The sequence below is a fragment of the Dermacentor andersoni genome, chromosome 2, assembly GCF_023375885.2.
Source record: "Dermacentor andersoni chromosome 2, qqDerAnde1_hic_scaffold, whole genome shotgun sequence".
NCBI classification, from domain to species: Eukaryota; Metazoa; Arthropoda; class Arachnida; order Ixodida; family Ixodidae; genus Dermacentor; species Dermacentor andersoni.
This window is the reverse complement of record NC_092815.1, coordinates 231,478,376-231,500,725: the sequence shown is the minus strand read 5'-3', so window position 1 is coordinate 231,500,725 and position 22,350 is coordinate 231,478,376. Positions and strand designations below refer to the sequence as shown.

Sequence of the window (22,350 nt, the reverse complement as noted above, 5' to 3'; positions counted from 1 at the left end):
TAGCCTACGTCGTTCCCATTCATAAAAACGGTCCCAAAAGTGTACTAGAAAACTACAGGCCTATTTCTCTAACATGTGTATGTTGCAAAACAATAGAACACATTATATACAGTGCTGTGATGAAACACCTACAAAGCAATAATTTCTTTTCGAATTTTCAACATGGATTCAGGCCTGGTTTGTCATGTACGACTCAACTGGTAGAGTTCTCCCATGATCTCTTTTACTCTTCTGACCTTGGATTTCAGGTAGACTGCATATTTTTGGATTTCCAGAAAGCTTTTGACACCGTTTCTCATGCATTGCTTTTACATAAATTATCTTGTCTCGGTATACACCCTGCAATAGTACATTGTATTGGAAATTACCTGTCTGGACGAACACAGCATGTTTTAATAAACGGCACTAAATCAACACCTGTCACCGTAACCTCTGGCGTGCCCCAAGGGTCTGTTTTGGGGCCTTTGTTATGTTAAGTTTTTATAAATGACATTGTCCACAATCTAGAATGCAAAGTGAGGTTATATGCTGATGATTGTGCCATATACAGGAATGTAGAGAATGATTGTGATGTTAGTAGTTTGCAGAATGATCCAGCAGAAGAGTAAGGCAACTTAACTAAGACAACTGTGGGTGTGTACGAATTCTAACCAGTTTCAGTCTTCATTGATAACTGAGAGGACAGATTCGAGCCAAAGTAATGGAACGCACCAAGAACCGCCTAGAGGAAATCTCAGATATGTGATGCCACCTTGCAGCCACTAGAAAAAGCTAAGAAAAGCACACATCTCTTTATCTAACACTTTGTGTGTGCAAACCTATGGAGAACACAACATAGCTTACATTAAGTGCTTAAAAAAAAGTCACAGTTTTGGCTGAAAAGTGAAGCTTCGATTGAGATAGCAAATTAGTAGATAGCACTACGAAGTAAGAATAGTAGCTTTATTGGCCGTATAAGCTTGTAAACATTTGCTTACTAACTAAATTAACAAGCATGATGTCACATGTGACCAAGCAAACATGAGCACATCCCACTTGACTGTGGAAGCTTGCTGTCGGAATGCTGGAGTGAGGAAGCGCAGCAGCAGCAGTGAGTGAACTGACCTACGTGCTGCCTCTTGCTTCAAAGTGAACTAAGTGGCAAAAACACAGCGCACATGAAGCTATCAGCACTCAGTGCACTCTGTCCCTATTGCAGATTGCTTTCAAGATAGGGCTCATGCGGCTGCACCATACACAGCAGCCGCCGCAGTAGAACGACCCCTCCCCCCAGTCCTCCCCTCTTCAAGACGCGTTGCCAACAACTGAAGATGGTGTACTTCCTTTCCACTTTCCTCAATTGCGCGTACAAGGCTGAGCCGTCATTGTCGGCTTGCCCTCGTATGCTTTAACACACACATACCGCACAGAGCACGCGGGGACCATGTTATTACCTTTAGACTTTATACGGAACATCATGGCAATGGTAGAAATGCACCTAGGTTGTCCATATAATTGCTATTGAAATAAAAAGCTTGGCGACATTATTTTTCTGCGCAGACAACATTCATGAGGAATTTCCAAGCTTCCTGCTCAGCCACCATCTTGTTTGGACAGCAAGGTGTCCTGCATTGTTTTTGGCTTTAATGCTCTCTTTGCTGAGCTGTTTTCTTTAATGGATTAGTCATAATTGGAAAAGATCGCTGTTGCCTGCTTAGCCACCTACTCTGCCGTCAATAGCAAGTACTGAAACCCAGCCAGTGGTGCAGACACACCTGTGATGAGGAGGCCTTGTTGAGCGGAGAGCTGTCCTGAAGTGCGGCCGCATATTGCTCGAGGGCCTTGCGCAGGGAGGCCACACGTGGAGCTCGCACCGGCAGTTGGAGCGCCTGTGCACAAGTCATCGATGCCAGTGCCCCCACTGTGGTGATGCCCTGTAGCCGCAACTTGCGCCCAAGGCTACGCTGCCTGCGTCAACAACGAGTAAAGGCCTGGAAGGGACAGTCTCACGGTGCAGGACCAAGAAAGAGTAAGAGACAGGCAAGGACTACACAATACATGTGCAATGTGAAAACAAGAACAAGTAATTAAACACCGGTGCACCAAAATTCACAGGGCACACTAAAGTTTTGCTGAAGCAGAAATTTTGAAGCAGCTCATTACAACAGACCCGCGTACAACAGGCTTTTGGATATAACGGACAATATTTCAGCCATAGTTTGTCCTACCTATTTTATTAATGCAATGAAGTTTGCTTTTAATGAACCGCACTACAATGGACTATCGGCTACAGTGGACGAAATTGGCGACGATTTTTTTTTTAGTCGAGCATATAAAACATACTTTTGCGGTGTCAACACGGGCTGACAACCGACTTGCAAGGGTCAGCCGACGGTCCTGGCTCAACTTCGCAATATCGCGCGTGCGCGAGGGACGAAGGCGCTGTAAAAACAAGCCGTCTTCTTTGACGCTTGAGGCACGGGGGGCGTCTACTCTGGCGGCTGCTGTGGCTTGCGGTGTGGCCGCTGTATCTTGAAGGTGATGTGCAATTTGGACAAAATGCTCGCCTGCGCAGGCCTCATCGTCAAACTAATCTGCGATGTGTACAAAGTGCACCCAGTGCCGGTAACTTCGTATGCGCCGTGCTTTCGACATTTAATTCGTATTGAAGCAAGAAACAGTATGAAGGCGAATTCACTCGCTGCTGCTGCCACGCTTATCTTGCTTAATTTGCTATCACAACCGATGCTTTGCCTTTTTGTTTGTTTTTTACTCTGGATGTTTGTCACTCACTCTTTGCAATAACGTTGTTAGACATCACAACAAAAGTTTATAGAGTGAGGCGTTTCGAATATTACAAACTTCGGATAAAATGGACATATTTGTTTGGATTATCAGGGTCCATTGTAACAAGAGTCGACAGTACAATTAGTACTACAGCCAAAAACCAAATTTTGGGACATATGATTTTTCTGATCATTTGAACTTCCCAGTGGCAGCACCACCCACTCCACAGAACCAGTGTATAACAGCAACTGAAATTATGGATGCTGCAGCATGTGTCGCTCAATTTTTCAGGCCAATCCGTGCACTCCGACAGACAGTTACCTCAATTCAGGTTGTTGCCTGTGCATTCACTATTGTTGTGGAGACGTTTCCTCAGACTTCCGAATGCTGTACAGTGGCTGCAAAGCCAGTTCCATTGGCTGGGCACCAAATCTTAAGGGGGGACGTGGTTTTGAGAACCAGCTTTTCTTTCTTATTCCTTAAGAGATGTTGATAAAAATTGGCACAAATATTTAAAATGTCTCCCTGATGATTTCATAAAAATTTTCGATGTGATAGCTTGAGAACATTTTATTCAGAAAAATTTTTCTCCTTTACAGTTTCTGGAGGGCCTGGGGTGCTTAAAAAATGCAATGGAAGGCTCGTTGAGTATTGACTACACTACCAAATGAATGCTGAAGGTCATGACATTCTTGCCTTATTTTTTTTTTCGCAACACTCATTTTTCGAATTGTCATTTTTTATGGTACCTTCACATCAAGCACACTTTTTGGGTGAATGAATAGCCACATGATAAATTTAGGAAAAGTAAAGTTAAGAAAGTGAGAATGCCACAACCTGCACTGTTGCCCAACGAACGTAACAAAAAACACAGTCGCAACAGGCCAAACGGTAACAAAGAAATCAGCTCCGGAAACTGAGCAGAGAGGCGAAAGTACAGTTTTGAGAAAATGGCCCTCAAGGATTCACGTTCTCTTCAGCTCTCTAAAAGGCATCACATTCTTTGTTGCGATATGGGGCTTTTTGGACATGGGGCCTCTGGTCTGGTGAACAATGTTTATTCATCTCGCATTTGCAACAGGATGACAACAAGTCAACAAACAGGCAGCTGCCGCTGTAACAGTGTGGGACACCAAAACAAAAATGGCGGCCGGTGGAGCAAGCCGAATGCACCAAACAGAATAGTATTTTTTTTTCTTCTTGTGAGTACATTACGCTCATTGAAACAGTTTCTTTCATATCAGTAATGAATACTATCGTTAATATCGGCAAGTTTGTGGCAATAACACAGCCATGTCCACTTTGAGGGGGCAGAAACAGAGATGGGCTTGCTTAGCTGCCAGTGACAAAGAAACACATGACGAGCAGGCTGCGAAAACTGTGGCATTTGTCTTCACTACTATCCTAATATGGCACGTTTCCGCTAAGTGTGGGCGAATACCTTAGCTGTGTTACAAGTGTTGCTGTATGAATAGGGTACGCTTCTAAAGTATCAGTGTAAACATGGCTACTATCGTTGTCACTCGCGATTTGTTACGTGCCCACGAGTGTAGACGAGAGGAATCGAAAGACTCCTTTTTTGTTGTTGTTGACCACAACCATTATAAAGCCTACAAATAATAAAGCCAAGGCAAGTGTGGTTGTAGCTTTTTTTTTTCACGGAAATGCGGAAAGTGATGAAAGGAATGAAATGGGGCATCTGCTTAAGAATGTTTGGTGCGTGCAGACCACTTGGTTTGACTTGGAGTCGTTCGCGTAGCATTCGACAGATGGTAAGCGCGACCATCATTAGCTAGACTTGCTGCAGCGATATGTTGTGTGCCAAGTTCAGGGTGCGATCATTATGCTAGTGCGATCATTATGCAAGTATATATGGTATAGTTAAATGCCAAAAATGAACCATTTCATCCATCAACCCATAAGTTTTCACTATATGAACTATCAACAAAAGCATTGCTACTGGCTCTCTGCTCGAGCTGTTCTTATTTTCTATAAATTGCACCACTGAAGCACTGTGTAGTAAGAGCGGCGGGCACAAAAGAGACATCGATGTTGAGAAAACCACCAACAAAAAGGAAACTCCATGTCGCCTCCCTTTCAAAGTACAATAATTTTTGTTGATTGTTTGTTTTCCTCATTCCTTGCCTTGGACACTGCAACTGTTTCACTCGAGGCTGACACCTGAACAACATTACAGTCCACCTATAACGATACCACACAAAGATATATCGGTTATAATGATGAGTCGACTTCAGAGTACTAACTTATGCATTAGGGCTATGAGAAAAAAAAAAAACATACTGTATTTATTCGCATAATGAAAAAAAATTTATGCAAATTAAGGTGTGCGATCATTACGCGGGTTAACAACAGGCCAACAAACAGGCAGCTGCCGCAGTATGTTGTGTGGGACACCAAAATAAAAATGGCAGCCGGCAGTGCAAGCTGAACACGATTTTTTCTTTTTCTTGCGAGTACAATACATGCATTGAAACAGTTTCTTCCAAATCAGTTGTGGGGATGCGCGACTCTCACCCATCCCCTGATAAGTTGTTTTCCCACATAGCTCCAGTCTCCTGTAATCTGGCTTTGCCGCGTGGCCTGGTGCCTGTGGCAGTCTGTGTGGTTGAAGCGCATTGCGAGAGAATGCGCGAGTGTGGCTCTGCTAACGCCCCCTAACAGCGGGTTTACTTGAGCGGGGAAAGGTGAAGGCTCTTCCTCTTTGGTTCGAGGTATGCAAGCGGCGCGGACGTTCCGTGCGTGCGCTGATCCATGCTTCTGCGAGACCGTCTCGCGAGGCCTACCCCGGAATAGATGAACACGATCGTTCGAACGTGCCACTGTACGCGCAAATGACCAGGCGTTGGTGTCCAGCATGGGGCAAACATATTCGCTCGTTATCCAGTCGCGGTGAGTCAGACTTCCGCGATTTGTCGCGCACCCATCGGCATGTTTTGTGGATAGCAACTCGGCTAGCAAGCATTGATCTATGAAAGGTGCAATAAATGCCCTTGTGATTGTTTGCACTACTGTGTTGTCATTCCTTTGTCCCAAGAGCACTGGTGAGAACCCCACACAGTAATGAATAATATTGTTAATATCTGCAAGTTTGTGCCAATAATGTAGCCATGTCCACTTTGAGGGGAAAGAAACAGGTGGGCGTGCTTAGCTGCCAGTGACATAGAAACACATGGCGAGCATGCTGCGGAAACTGCAGCATTTGTCTTCACTATTATCCTAATATGGCACATTTCCGCTAAGGGTGGGCAAATATCTTAGCTGTGTTACAAGCGTCGGCGTATGAATAGGGTACACTTCTAACGCATCAGTGTAAACGCGGCCACTATCGTTGCCACTCGCAATTTGTTGCATGCCCACGAGGGCAGAGAGGAGAAGAATTGAAAGGCGTGCTTTATGTTGTTGTTGTTGTTGTTGACCACAACCATTATAAAGCCTACACATAATAAAGGCAAGTTTGATTGTAGCTTTCTTTTGTCATGGAAGTGTGGAAAGTGATAAAGTGATGAAAGGAATGAAATGGGGCATCTGCTGAAGAATGTTTGGTGCGTGCAGACCGCTTGGTTTGTCTTGAAAAGTTGTTCGCATAGCATTCGGCAGATGGTAAGCGCCATCATTATTAGCTAGAGTTGGCACACGACATATCGCTGCAGCATGTTCGGGGTGCGATCATTACGCGAGTGCATTACGAGTGCATTATGCAAGTAAATACGGTACATATAATGATATGTTATTCACCACATATCGGATGCAAGGATTGAAATTCTGCCTGTTCCGTGCAGAATTTGCGTTGCTAAGTTCCCCTTAACTGAGACGAGGCAAAAAGTTTGCCTACATGAGTTCTTATCTGACAACATTATTGCACAGCCTGTCCCACCAGTGCGCCGATTGCAAAAACCATGGATAGCATCGCAAATTGGTGCAGCGTGCCACAAGATGACGCCAGGTGCTTCGTGTCCATGTTGTCGATGAGCATCTAGAAAAAAAAAAAAAGCGCGAAGTGAACTGCACCTGCGCTCCCGTTCTACAATTTCCCTCTCTTCCTCAGCGAGCACGGAAATGCGCTGCGGAAGCCGCAGTAGGTGCACTGACAAAGTGCGAAGCTGTGTCGCTTAAGACAAAGCTGCAAATTTTCAAGGCTCAAAGCACAAGCTAGCACAGTCGATGACATCGACAATTCTGAAAACTGCTAGCGCCATGATCATGAAGGCTAGAACCAGTGACCATGCCAATCAACAGAAACAGCAGGCTTTGTGTGCCAGTGTGAAACCCCCTATGTGTGAAACCAACACGGTGGCAGCCGCTGACATTACTGAACTCAGGGAGCATGTCACAAAGTTTGATGGATGAGTTTCTAGGTGCAGATAGTGCTGCCTCTTTCTGCGAAGAATCTCCAACGGGGCGATCATTGTCGCGACAGACAGCGGCATTGTGCGATGGAGGCCACGACAGCAGCGACAGTGACGACGAGATTGACAGTGGCCTGTTAGTGACACCAACCCCATTGTTCATGCAAAGTGCAATGTTGTCGATAGAGTCGCTCATTCATTTCATGCACGCCAAATTATAGCCACCAGTGTTCATGCTGCCATTGGTCACGATGCACACCGCAATTCTGAACCTGAAACTTCCGCGAAAGCGAGTGAAGATTTCTGACTATTTCAGTGCACCTAACACTTGATCAGCTGTTTAGAGGTACAAATAAATGTTTCATTTTTGACAGCGTACTTTCTACAACATCAATTTTTTATTGTAAATGGCAAATTTGGTTTCGAACTACGAAGGTATGTTCGGCAGCTTTTCTCATTTTTACGGCAGTCCAGACATAGCGATGATCAGCTATAAGATCGGATTTTTCATTTTTGATATTGTTATAAGTGGACTGCACTTTATTCTAAAGTGGAAGTGCATGTAAACAACACCATCGAGAAAGTGCAACCGTGTTGCATCCCGCGAGTATGGAAGTTACATTTCTCTGTGCGCCTAGATAGTACGGCCACACAAAGCAGTGTGAAAGAAGGAAGAGGCACACCTCTGTTCCTAGGTGGCACTTGCCTGGGCGGAGCATGTGCTCGCAAAACCTAATGATTTGCACGCCCGTACTTTGCGCACAGGGGTCGCCATGTTGCTCCGTTTCAATGGTTGCCCTCGCTCACACAATGCACACTTCGAGAGGTGCGTTCACCGCACGTAATTCAACTATTTGACCATCTGCGTCTACGGAAGTTTCCATTTATTGTCTCGGTATTTCATCGTGGTGGCAGTTATATTTTATTATATTGAAATTGTGAATAAACACACTTCATTATATTGAACTTCATTACACTGAGGTTGAACTATAATCTAACATTAATTATTCAATTTGAAATTAAATATTCAAGTATTTGTGCGCCTCGAATGGAAACAACATGCAGTTCTGCTTATGTACAGGTCTTGGAGACATTGTTAAACATGCGTAGAAGTCAGATCAGAAAATTAGACAACCTGACAGATGCTGCTGTCTTCACAGTTTCTGCCATTTAGAAATTATGTTGGTGAGTTGATCGAAGCACAAATTTTGTCGTGTTCGATTGGCAGAGTGGTAGGAGCACTGGAGGTTTGTTTTGACGATACCTCGTGTGCAAGTTTTATTTTTTCTGACCCTCAATGTGCCAGAAGCTGTCAAATCAGACAAATAGTTAAAGTACAGTCGTTGAAGTGCAATCATATGATGCATGCCGTGCTCGTGGAAGAATTCCAATGGCAATGTTTAATAATGCGTCAAAAAACTGTCAATCAAAGTGATCAATTTCTTGTGCCCAGTAAGGAAAGAGTTTACAAATCTTTTTGACGTTTTGCATGTTTGCACATTGCTATCAGATGCAACAACCTTGATGCCTAAGCTGCAGCGGCACACAATGTCTCACAAGTGACTCACCAGAGAGAGCTCGTGAGAAAAGGCAAGACGGCATCCACAGGCTCCATGCTGCCTTCGAGAGGAGGCCACAGCGGCTGCTGACTGTCTGCCAGTTCCCCTTCGTCCATCTCAGACTCCTGCAGCCATGTGGCATGGGTCACTAGGGCTCACAAGCAGACGGCCATAAGACACAGGAAGAGCAGAAGACATAAGAGGAAGGACTTCTGTTCCAATTCACAAGGCCACCAGCATCCTGGGCTGTTACATGAACAATTTTTCGAACTTGTCTGAAGTGATGTGAAATTAACTTTATCGTTAACCCTTTAGGCGGCGGGTGTTTTTCTGAAATGGAACCAATTAAAGTAGTCTAAATAACACATTATCAAGCTTTAAATTCAAGTGCAATTTGTCGGCAATATTCGGTGGGGCATTTTACAAAATTTTTAAATCTTAAAATTAAAACGAAAATTAACTTAATCCAACAAGTAACTTTAATTCAAATAATTACTGTACTTCAAGCAATATGGCCTTTTTGCCACAGTAATTGTTTGTTAAGGACACTTTGTAATCAACATCAAAGTCCTCTGTATCACAGTTCACAAGAAGTTCTTGAATTTTCATATCATTCAAAAAAACATGCAGGCTTTTTGTGCTGGTCACCATGTTGGAAAACAAAAGGTGCAAGCAACACTGACAGTCAATAAGCTTCGTTGCACCATCTTTTGTAATAATATTAAAAAAAAAAAACTACCACACAAATTTAGTTTAGCCAACTTCTGAGTAGATGGCGAAAGCAGTCTATGAGTGTTTCACATTCATGAATTATCTCCAGCACAGCTAGGGGGTGTATATCAGAAGCCAGACAAGTAAAGCCGACGTCAGTTAGTTCGACCCTGACGGGATCAACGAACTTGGTCAAATTATCCGGTGGGTAGAAAATTAACTTTCCCTTAGCTGTACAGGCAAAGTGACAGCACCACAGCCGTTTCCAATGTGGACAGAATTATGATGGCCTGATGAGGATCACGTGCAAGGATGGGGAAGTCCAGTTTCCAGAAGATGTCTTCCTCAGCCGTAAAACATTACAAAATGAATATGGTAAAAATTCATGCAGCACACGGTTAAACAAGGAGAGTTCGCAGGTACAAGATACTAACCACTACATACAATCACAGGGCCACACCCCTTAACACGGCTCCTTCTGTTACAGCGATTTTAGCTGTAATACCCGCTTTTGTGACAAGTGGCTGCCTGAACACTTCAGCTGTATAATTGTCAGCAAGATATCTATTGAAAGCTTCAGCATGTTCATTTGAAATAGGCTGGAGCGAATATTTGGCATTTTGGAATTATGCAATATATATGCTTTGGGTCGAATTTCAGATGCAGAAATTTTTAAGCACTCGAAACTTGCGAATGTCAATTTAAAAACATCTATAACCATCAATTTCAGCGAACAAGTCAAGTTCTCACTAACCTCACTTACAGCCAAGACAAGCCAAGCCAAACCAGCACTTTGTAATTGCTGATTGATTATTCAAAACCTGTTTGATTATTCGGACATACCTGCAACACTACCACATTCTTTACTGAATTAATACAGTACAAGACGGCAACCAAAGTTTTGAAGATGCAGGGCGTCTTGCTCAGCTTTTAGGACTGGAAGAGAGTTAGTGCCATTCAAGTTGACACCTGCGCTCTCGCTCACGGTGGAGAGGTTTCTCAGGTTCACGAGAGGCCTACAGCCATTGTGAATAAACCTATGCCAACTCGGGAAGAAACCATAAGTTCAGTTGCAAACACACGGCAAAGCAGCCCTGGTAAGGCCTAACAATTAAAGCAGTGCGCCTAGTGACCTGCGTTGTGGAGACTGGAAAACCATCACGAGAAGTTTTCCACTTATCGAATGGCTCATCGGTTATCGGGCCCGAGATCATACACACGAGTGAGGGCCATAGAAGTGGCAATACTTCAGTAGGCTCAACTGCAACAGCCAGCAAAAGTCCATAAATGAATTCTCTGTAGTGTTGGCTTTGTAAAAAAATGCACTTGAGTTCCTGCATAAAATTATCTGAATAACAACACTTCAGAAAGAAGAAAAAGGAAAAAGAGAACTGATTACAGAGATTAAATTCTTATTTTTTTAGATAAGTGCCCTTCTGGCTGTTATAATAAAGACCTTGTGCAAATCCTACAACTATACAGTCCTCATCATCAGCATGTTTTATGCCCACTGCAGGACGAAGGCCTCTCCCACGATCTCCAATTACCCCTGTTCTGCACCAACTGATTCTAACTAGTGCCCGTGAATTTCCTAATTTCATTGCTCCGCCTAGCCTTATGCCGTCCTCGACTGCATTTTCCATCTCTTGGTATCCATTCGGTAACCCTAATGGTCCAACAGTTATCTAACTTGCGTATTACATGCCCTGCCCAGCTCCATTTTTTTCTCTTGATGTCAATTAGAATATTGGCTACACCCGTTTACTCTCTTATCCAAACTGCTCTTTCTGTCTCTTACAGTTATGCCTAGCAATCTTTGTTCCATCGCTCCTTGCGCGGTCCTTGACTTGTTCTCAAGCTTCTTTGTCAGTTTCCAAGTCTCTGCCCCATATGTCAGCATTGGTAAAATGCACTGACTGTACACCTTCCTTTTTCAATGATAATGGTAAGCTTCCGGTCAGGAGCTGACAATGTCTCCCGTATACGATCCAACCCACTTTTATTCTTCAGTGAATTCCCTTCCAGTTCTTCCAGATAATACTAATCCAGGTACAACTATATAGTAGGCTTTCGTTAATTCGACTCTGGTTTATAAGAATTTTTCGTTAATTCGATTGCGCCCAAAGGTACCAGCCAGCACTTATGCATTTCTATGGGCCCAAACTTCCATTATTTTGATCCTCAAATTTGCCTTCACAAATTAATTCAAAGTTGACCAGTCAGCATACATGCACCTGACCCCTATGGTGACCCCAATAGCAAATCCTACAGCTATACGACAATCCTACAACCCCCCTTCAGTGGCAGCGCATGTCGCGATGGAGCTTAGGAGACAGTGACACATATACCATCAAAAACACCTATTTTTAGCCTGCCCTAGGGAGATTTTCAAGCAATAATTGCAGCTAGTAATATTTGATTAAGGAATTTACCCAATTCTAAAACAGCCCTTTCTTTCAAGAAAATTCGCCCGAAGATTGGCTGCACAGTGCAATTGGACAATGTAAATGCAACTTTAGGATTTTAGGAAGCTGACTAAGAAACCGGCGGTCGTTGGGCAACCCACATTAGACCTTTGCCCATTTTTTCTTTCTTTATATTTGAGTGCATGTTACCAGGCAGTCAGGAAATGGGGTGTACGGGAGGCGACGTCGTCAAGCGTTTGCAACGGTGCAAGTACCACTGACAAGATTTCTATTTTGGACACGCAAAAAGCAGGCATGCATTCAGCAGCGTGCAACAATGTGGAAAATACCACCAAATGGCACTTTTTCTGCATCGTGCCTAATTTGACTCACCGAATAATTCGATCAATTTCGGCAGTCCCGTAATGGTCCAATTAATGAAAGTCAAGTATATTCAAATTAATTGGTTCGAAAATATTCGGCTATTTACTATTTGCTTCGACTCTGTTTAGAGTAAAAAAATATTGGCACCAGCTTATTCGAAAGAATGATAGCTTGTACAATTTGCTGCTGCAACATCAAAACCGCCACTTGTTCAAAATTCTTCCTTTAAGGTTTTATTTGCGAATGCGGCTAGTAGATAGTACCTACTTTTTATGAACTACTAACCTCGTATAGGGCTCGGGAGAAGCGTGCCTTGCGGGGCCCTATCTCGTATTCGCCTTGCACGGGAGGATCAGCAAACGAGACGTGCCTGCCAGATGGCACCTGCTGTGAATAAACAAGGACAAGACATGCTAGTATTACACCTGAACCTCGCTATAACAACATAACGAGGACAACGAAGTAAATGAAATTCCTCTTAAGTTCTCGCAGAGATCCATGTATATAAAGCTTCATTTTGACGAAGTAGAATTCTCCTGCCAATGGATGGAACCAACAAGATTCGTCTCTGAAGCCAAAAAATACTCAACCGTTGAGCGCCGAGTACGTAGCTTTATCCGCAGGGTTCGGCACTCGTCCGGTGCCTGTGCACAAGAGGCGACTCACCATCACACCTCACCGACCCCTCTCTAGTGCTTGCCTGCAGCGCGAGCCGCGCCATATTGCATGGCTATGCGTGGCCGATGCAAAAGATCAGTGGATTTACTTCTACTGCGTGGCACGCCGTGCAGTTAGGCAAAGCTGGGCATGGCCTCCGAGATTACCCCACTGCGATATCGGGGATCACGTCCAGGCCGTGCGTTCGCTTCTGCCTCTCCCTGTGGCGCACTGCACGGGCTGGCAGCTGGGCGTGCCCTCTGAGGTAGCATTGGCACTGGTGCAATTTTATGTTCCATCACAATGGAACATAAGGCAGCCACCTAAAGGCTGTCTAGTCAGGTGCTAAGAGGTCGCGTGTTGCACACGGCACAGGTTCTTCTGTTTTTTTATTCAAATTTCATCGCCTGCATGGCCGTGTGGCGGTTCCGCGGGCCGCAAAGCCATCTTGTTACTTCCATGCTTACAATTGTGCACCCCATTGGGCATATATTGCATTTAGTAGCAATAATGAATATAACGAAGTAACGAATTTAATGAAGTAATTTCAGCTCTCCCTCCAACTTTGTTATGGCAAGGTTCGACCTATCAGGTTTGATCCAGCATGTGGGTCGCACTAGAACCCCTCTTCATCCTCGCCAGCCTCTGCTGTATTTGTGACATTGCACGCACATTGCAACAATTCAAAACAAAACTACTGCTCAACGCAGCCACTACACATGAAACCGTGGTCGCTATCAACACGATCATTGATGGCAACCACGAAATTCTGAAGGCGTGAATGGCCAACGCAGTGTGATGTGCGGCAGTACAAATAAGCATGAAGAATTCCGCCGTTTTTGTTGTTCCACTGATGACCATGGCGGTGTGGGCTCTGCCACTTCGTCTAGGATGAATGCTAGTGCCTTTTCTTGCTCTTTCGCATTTCACATTTGTGGCACTCTGTGCTCGCCATGCTTCGAGAGTTGTCCGAATTTAGGAGCGTTCGATGCAATTAATGCATATGCCTGCCAAGGGCAGAGGACGAGCCCATATTGTACAATTTTCTCAATTAACAAGGGTGAAATTAACAAGCTTTTACTGTACTTGTTTCCATCTGTAAATGACACGCACCATCCTTACAAATCCATGCTGCCCCAATTCAAGTTTACGATCAAATACACACTTGCATTGCAAGTCATCCTTAGCTGTGTTTTGACACTGCTTGGTTTTACTTTTGAAGAGAGATAGAGAAAACATGTCTTCAATAAAATCTCTGGGTAGGATATAGTGCCGTCATAATGTTTTTAGGATTTGAAGGATTTCAAATGCTTTGGGCACTACTCAATTCACATTCTATTTGGTACCAAAATTTAACTAGCACATCCCTACAATAAAGTCAATCAACTAAAGCCTTTACGTGGGCATGCATGTCATTTTCTTCGTCCCCATGAGCATGCTCCACTGTTTTGCACTCGTGACACATCATGTCAAAATTAGAGTGCAGAGGTGCAGCTTGCAATGTAGAATCAAGCAATTAGCAGATCCCCATTGTATTCTAAATCACAGCCTCCTCGCATACATAGTATATTAGGAGCGATATATTTCTACAGGACATTTGCAACCAGCCCACACCAAGAGGAGGTAATGGCAATGGTAAGAACAGCCAGTCTTCAGCTCACATCCCCAGCATATACAAAAATGGGGTACGACCTCAGAGGTGACATTTATTGGCACAAGAGCCAGATATGACCAAAGAACACCACGCAAGTAATCATGCATTTTCAATGGAACAATAAATTGCTAATTGTGGATGTTATGTGGCTGTACAGAGGCCTAAGAAATGGTCGCTTTAAGGTGTGTAAAGCTTATATATGCATTAAAATTATGACAACAGCTTGCAAAGTGTGCAATGAACATAAAAGGTGCATTTTAAAGGTGCAATACACCAAGTGAAGAAAAAAGACGCAAGAAATCATGAGCAGAATGTAAACAACTTTCACAAAATGCACAATTCTATGGTTTTTCCACCCGAGAGCCTGGCCAAAATGTGCTCACCTTGACCCTTTGTGGTGATCCCTGTGGGGAGCTTTCTTCAGCAGGTGGGCGCCGCTTGAGAATACTGGGCAGAGGACCAGCGCTGACACCGTCGGGTGGTTCTAGTACAAGCGGCACATTGGATGCGTGGCGGCTTGGGGATGAACCCACGCTACGCATGGCAGCATCCAGCATGATGCGGCTGCGCGACAGGGCTGCTGGAGAACCCGACCATCGTGGTGGTGGCTTGCCTCCATTGGCATTGGGTGGTGGAGGAGAGCCCTGCTGCGCCTGTTCTTGCCTCACCTGAGAATGTGGCGACGCAGATACAGATGGCTTGTTCGGACAACAATACAGAAAACAGACGTCTCATCAAGGAGGCTAATAAAAAGCCACAAATGTTTCCCACCTTTTCCATCACATTCCCTCATTACTCTACAGAAGCAGTTTGAAAAGGTAACAGAAGCAAGGTAGACGATGTCAATTTAATAAGTCAGCATACAGAAGCAAAGACAGGCAACATATGGACTCTTTGCTACAAGAAGCTCGTGGAGCTAATACACCTAGGTCTATTTCAGGCATTCTGCGGAAACAAAATGCATGTCTAATGGCGGCCGAGAGCAGTGTGTGCAGCTGGTTGTCAGCTGCGGTGGGGACTGTCTGCTGAGAAAATGTGGCAAGTTGTAAAAAAAATCAATGCTGTTGATTGTAGAACAGAGGTGTGTGAATACAAATTTTGAGAACAAATGAAAAATGAATGGAATACGAATTGAATTGTGCCAGATTAAAATAAAAGATCTAATTTTTGAATAATGAACAGGCATTTTCAGAAGTATTTTAAGATGGTGTTCACATCCCAGTATTCAAAACGTTGGCATGTTTCTGTCATTACACTACACATTATGAAGCATTGTTCAATTACAGCACAAATGCTACAATGCTGTAAATGCTGACATTGTAGATATCATGAGAATAAAAAGTTGAGCATGACAGTGATACAAAGCATGATGCAGTACGAAACATGAACAAAAGCACTTGTCCTGGCCTCTTCCTTGTTTTCATACTACTTCACGCTTCATTGTTTTTAGTTCATGAAACACATACCAACTGTTCCAGCAATTGCCGAGCACCCTGCGTGGGACACCTTTGTCACATCGCATCATTGGCCTTGCGTGCCCTTCTCCCATCCCCCTTTGATCCACTCGCCGACGTAAGAGGGGTGGAAGGGAAATGAGAGAGGGGCGAAGAAGGGCACTCTGCAAGGTGCACGGCACAAAAACAGATGTGCCGAAGTGACTAATATTTTTTCTTGCTTTTTCTGGATTTCACTTTTCTTTTCAACGCAGTCACCCAGTAGCCAGATTTAATTGTTATAGTCAATAATGCACCATGACAACAGTGTAGCAAGGGTTTATTTTACCATAGCACACACACAAAAGTTGACGGTGAAGCAGCTTCTCATTGTTACATCCGAGTATTGTTAAAACAAGCAATGCTCTAAGTGGTTTCAACTGTACTTCTTTCTGTCTAAATAAAATGTTTGAATGTTTGTGCCCTCTATTTTTGTTTGTGCAAGCCAGTTATAGCAATTATCGATTATAACAATGGAATTTTTTTTGTACCTGAATACTGTTTAACTGCAGGGTATGACTGTAGTATTGCTATGCACTACACCATGCTGAAAATAATACATTTGCCTGGTGCGCACAGCAGCTGTTATGATATTGCATTGTGTACAGTAACACAGTCGACGTTCGTTACAACAAACTAATAAATCCAAAGTCCATACTGTTCAAAATGAGGTTAGTGGTATACTGTTGAATGGTAGAACTTTGAATATACCGCTGCCTGAATTGTAGGCAATGACAAAAACCATAAAAATTTTGAAATTAAAATAAGTAACCATACGAGATGCTTTTGCCTTGTACTATTCCCTGGCAGAGAATTTTTTTTTTCTTGTGTGTTGTATATTGGTGTCAACAAATGTTGTAATTTGGAACATTAAGAAATCCTACTCCTTCCTAAATAAATGAAATGGAATAAAGTAAATGGGTTTACACCGTAGTTGTGTCCTGTCTTTCGCTCTCCGAATGTTTACTAATGACTGTTTGCCCACATAATGGCAAGACTAACGGCTGGCACAACTGCAGGGAGCCGCCTGCACCGCCAGACAGCGTCACCACCGACACAAATATTCTGCACAGCTTGTTTTTGATACAAAACAGTGGCTGGTAGAATAAACTCATTTCTTGATTTCATCTTTCGTAACAAGCGATGGCTGCTGTCAAATCTCTAGCATAAACGAGAGCCGTGGTATGACGCAACTTCCACTTAGAGCCTGCGTCTGGCCGCCAGTGCATTGCATGCGAGACGGTTTGACACATCAGGCACCTTGCCATCTGGGATCCGCAAATAGCAGGCTATCTCCTTTTTTGTGCAAATTGATGCTACGAGAAATAAGGCATTCTCAAAACAATGCTTTTTGAAATCGTCGGCAACTGTTTCTCAAGCACCCTATGTTACAGCCTCACTTTGAAGTGGATTAGGCCTAGCGGCACCATCGGCACTTGACCAAGCACTGAACAGACAGAGTGGACAGAAGTGCGCCACTTGCATGGTCGACATGAAAACTCTCGTGGGCTATTGGGTTGCCCACCGTTACCAGAAGGTTGCCGCTAGTGTATTCGTTCCTTTTAAAAAGTTCATTTTTGCAAATTCCACATGCGGCCAGAAATAGCATTATGCAGTGCACTGCCACATACATGCATCACCACAGTAAAGTATGTTGTATTTACACCATCTAGAAATAAATTTGCCCAACAATGTGTATGATATTACCACTAATCTGTTACAGCCAGGTCTGTTCAAAGTAGAATTTGTTCCATTGGTAATATAGGCGGACCAAACAAAGTGGAAAGAGTGGTCTGTTATATCCAAGAGTATGTCGTATGCAGATCCACTGTAACAAGTGCGGACAGCATTTCTTTTTTTGAACCGATTTTTTCATTGTTCCTCAAAAAAAAGAGGTGTAGTTTTTGCAAATGTGACTGTAGCACTGCAGCAATACATCCTTCTTGGAGAGTGTGCCATTAGGACTAACCAATGGTTTGAATTATTAAGGCTGAAGCCTTAGATGACTCGTAGGTCAAAAAATCCCAAGTCCAGAGTTATGGCACCAAAATTCATAAGGAGTCGTACTCATGACCTTTGATGGCAGTCAAACCCACGACCTATGGTGTTAATTAGGGTGAAGTTAATTAAGACTCTCAACCTTTGGTGTTAATTAGGGCAAACTCGGCCATCAATTTCTTTATAAGAAAGCTTGAAGCCGAGGTAAAGAAGCGTCAGCACGACCTGTGGTGTTAAGACAAAGCTAATTAATATATAGTTAATTAAGGCACTTGAACCTACGACATTCGGTGGGAGTTGAACCCACTTGGAGACATGGGTGAACCGGCCACCTCTCCAAGTTGGATTCCAATTGACATCGTAAAGGTCTAAAGTCGAACCCACTACCTTTTGTGGTAATTAGGGCAAGGTTAATTAAGGTATAGTCAATTAAGGCACTCAAACCCCCAACCTTTGGTGGGTTTAAGTAACAACGCATTCGAATGAAAATGTCAAGTAATGTAATGAACGTCTCGTGAACACACAGGCTTTCGCCTTCATCCTCTTTAGTGTATGCTAAAGTGACTCAACTTTTTCGCTGATAATGTGCTATTTGAAAGTTTAATTAAATTATTTCACCCGCTACTACTTCATTCAAGTTTGGAACTTAATTGTCTGCATGCCTTATTTTACTATTTCATGCAAAAAGCTAGCAGTTAGGTTATTTGTAACCTCGCAACCATGCCCAACTATCTTCATGAGCTGTAGCACTGACATATCATCATCCTCATCAGCCTATTTTATTTTTGTTCACTGCAGGAGGAAGGCCTCTCCCTGAAACTTCAATTACCCCCGTTTTGTGCTAGCTGGTTCCAACTTGCACCTGCAAATTTCCTCATTTCATCACCCCACCTACTTTTCTGCAGTCCTTGACTGTGCTTCCCTTCCCTTGGCCCTCATTCGGTAACTCTAATAGTCCACCGCTTATCTACCCTATGCATTACATGGCTTTCCAAGTGCCATATTTCTCTTCATGTCAATAAAATAGTGGCTATCCCCATTTGCTCTCTGATCTACACTCCTCTCTTCCCGTCTCCTAATACTATGCCTGACATTCTTTGTTCCATCGCCTTTTGCGCGGTCCCTAACTTGTTCTCAAGCTTCTTTGTCAACTTCTTAAGTTTTTGCCCCATTTGTTAGCACTGGTAGAATGCAATGATTGTACACCTCCCTTTTCGATGATAACGGTAAGCTTCCAATCAGAAGCTGACAATGTCTGCCGCATACAGTCCAACCCGTTTTTATTCTTTCATAAGTTTCCTTCTCATAATCATGATCATGATTATTTGTGATCATGAGTAATTGAGCTAGATAAATGTATCCTGTACAGACTCTGGAGGCTGCCTGGCAATCCTGAACTCTTGTTCCCTTGCCAGGCTATTAAACATCTTTCTCTTCAGCACATTAAATTGCAATCCTACTCTTACACTTCCTGGGTTAAGGTCCTAAATTTTTTTTTTTTTTTAATTCGCCCCCAGTGTTACTGAACAGGACAAAGTCATCTGCAAACCGAAGGTTGCCAAGATATTCACTGCTGATCCTCACTTCTAAGCTTTCCCCGTCTAATAGTTTGAATAATTCTACCAAGCACGCAGTGAATAGCATTGGAGGGATTGTGTCTCCTTGCATGGCCCCTTTTTTGATGGGAAGTTTTCTACTTTCCTTGTGGAGAACCAATGCAGCTTTGGAATCTTCATAGATATTTCTTAAGATATTCACATATGCCTCCAGTACTCCTCGATAATTCAATGCCTTGATGACTGCTGGTATCTCTACTGAATCAAATGTCTTTTTGTAATCTATGAAAGCTATATAGAGAGGCTGATTGTATTCTGCAGATTTCTCGATTACCTGATTGATGACATAGATGTGATCCATTGTAGAGTATCCCTTCCTGAAGTGAGCCTGTTCCCTTAGTTGGCTGAAATCAAGTGTTGCCCTTATTCTATTGCAAATTATCTTGGTGAATATTTTATACAATACTGGAAGTAAGCTAACGGGCATATATTTTTTAAATTCTTTAATGCCTGCCTGTCTAATGAATTAGTATAATGTTGGTATTCTTCCACCTCTCTGGTACACCTGAAGTCGTGAGGCATTGCATATAAAGGGCTGCAAGCTATTCAAGCATGTTTAGTTTCGTAGGGCTGTGCTCTTATTTCCGCCGCTTTTTGAAGGATTTTGCGACCATTGCACGTCCCCTTACCAACCACTTGATGAAAGACGCCCTATTTTCTTGGGGACCTGACCATGCCGCATCTTTTTCGCAGCTCACTACTCTCCTTACCACGCCTCCAATTCTGGCCCATTTTGACCCGTCTGCCTCAACGGAAGTTCGAACTGATGCCAGTGGTCACGGCATAGGAGCAGTCTTAGCATAACGCCAGCGTGGACATGATCACGTTATAGCCTATGCCAGCCAACTTCTATCACCCGCCGAGTGCAATTATTCAATCACAGAGCGCGAGTGCCTCGCTCTTGTGTGGGCTGTTGCCAAGTTTCGTCCATACTTGTATGGACACCCCTTCTGTGTCATCACTGATCACCACGCGCTCTGCTGGCTATCCTCGCTCAAGGACCCCACGAGACGACTCGCTCAATGGGCGTTACGGCTGCAAGAATATACCTTCTCCGTGGTATATAAGACGGGACGATTGCACCAGGATGCAGATTGTTTATCCCGCTACCTGTCGACGACCCGGCTGATGCGGACACCATCGCTTGCGTTTTTTCTGTGTCCCAGTTGCTTGAAATCGGCAACGAGCAACGCCGCGATCCTTCATTATGAGCCCTCATCGACCGTTTGGAGTCAACTCCTGGCGACGCCTCTCTCCGGATGTTTCTCCTTAAGGAGGGGGCATTATACCGCCGCAATTTCGATCCACACAGGCCTTGACCTTCTGCTCGTCATTCCATCGCACCTGCGTTCGACTGTCCTCCAGCAACTTCACGATGCTCCCTTGGCTGGACACTTGGGCGTATCGCGCACATACGACCGTGTACGCCGTCGATTCTTTTGGCCGGGTCTCGCCCGCTCCGTGCGGCGCTACGTTGCCACTTGTGAGCCCTGTCAGCGCCGGAAGAAGCCCTCCACACCTCCAGCTGGATGTCTTCAGCCGATCGAGATCCCACCGGAACCCTTTTTCCGTGTTGGTCTAGACCTTCTTGGACTGTTTCCTCTCTCGGGCTCCGGAAATAAATGGGTCGCCGTCGCTACTGATTATGCTACGCGGTACGCAATCACCAGAGCCCTCCCGACAAGTTGTGCTACTGACGTTGCTGACTTTCTGCTCTATGACATCATTTTAGTGCACGGTACCCCGCGCCAATAACTCACTGACCGTGGCCGCAGCTTTATGTCGGCAGTCGTCGAGGACATCCTCCGCTCCTGCTCGACTAAGCACAAGTTCAGCACGTCCTACCACCCACAGACCAACGGCCTCACGGAGCGCCTCAACCGGACCATCACCGACATGCTATCCAAGTACTATGTTGCGACCGACCACCACGACTGGGATCTTCACTTACCACATGTGACGTTCGCGTATAATTCAAAGCGTCACGACACCACCGGCTATTCACCATTCTATCTCCTATATGGCCGAGAACCCGCGTTGCCCTTAGACACTTTGTTGTCCTCGGCCACACATTCAGCCACTGAATACGCCCGCGACGCGATCGCACATGCCGACCACGCGCGCCAGCTCGCCCGCACCCGTCTCGAGGCCTCGCAGGAGCATCAGAGACGCCTCTATGATTGCCACCATCGCGACGTACACTTTACTCCAGGTTCTCTGGCCACCCATTCGACATGTGGGCCTTTCCGAAAAGCTGCTGGCGCGCTACACTGGCCCCTACCGTGTGGTGCGACAAGTGACCGATGTCACGTATGAAGTCATCCCCGCCAACCTCGCAGCGTCATCGTCGGCTGCAAGTGACATCGTTCACCACGGATATGTAGATTAAGCACCGGGATGGTGCGGCTGCACTGAGGAGAAAGAAGATGACGTGGCCCCGCTTGATATAGCGTCGCCATCTTTGCCACCATTGGTCTACGTGTAAATATATTGTAAATAGACTTGTACATAAGCTACACATAACAATATCTCCTCCATCTTTGATTAAATTGACTGTTATTCAATCTTCTCCTGCCGCTTTTCCCTGCGTCATGTCTTGCAAGGCCCTTCTAACTTCATCGTTAGCTATAGAAGGGGCCCCTGTATGCTGTTCATTACTACTTCCAATGAAGGTAGCATGGCTGCTCTGGGTACTGTACAGCTCAGTATAGGATTCTTCTGCTTCTTTTACTATATCATC

The 22,350-nt window shown here is 44.3% G+C and overlaps 1 protein-coding gene across 2 annotated transcripts in view; it reads right to left on the bottom strand.

Moving 5' to 3' along the window:
- LOC126539816 (uncharacterized) overlaps positions 1–22,350 on the bottom strand; it is a 212,396-nt gene that overhangs the window by 18,746 nt on the left and 171,300 nt on the right. Inside the window, exons 28-31 of one of the 2 annotated variants that reach the window (XM_055075745.1) lie at positions 14,887–15,171; positions 12,478–12,579; positions 8,702–8,817; positions 1,755–1,947 (exon numbers count right to left, since the gene is read on the bottom strand). In XM_055075745.1, the coding sequence (XP_054931720.1) occupies positions 1,755–1,947; positions 8,702–8,817; positions 12,478–12,579; positions 14,887–15,171 (696 nt within the window). The remainder of the gene's footprint in view (positions 1–1,754; positions 1,948–8,701; positions 8,818–12,477; positions 12,580–14,886; positions 15,172–22,350) is intronic. The other variant, XM_055075746.1, reaches the window with a different exon arrangement.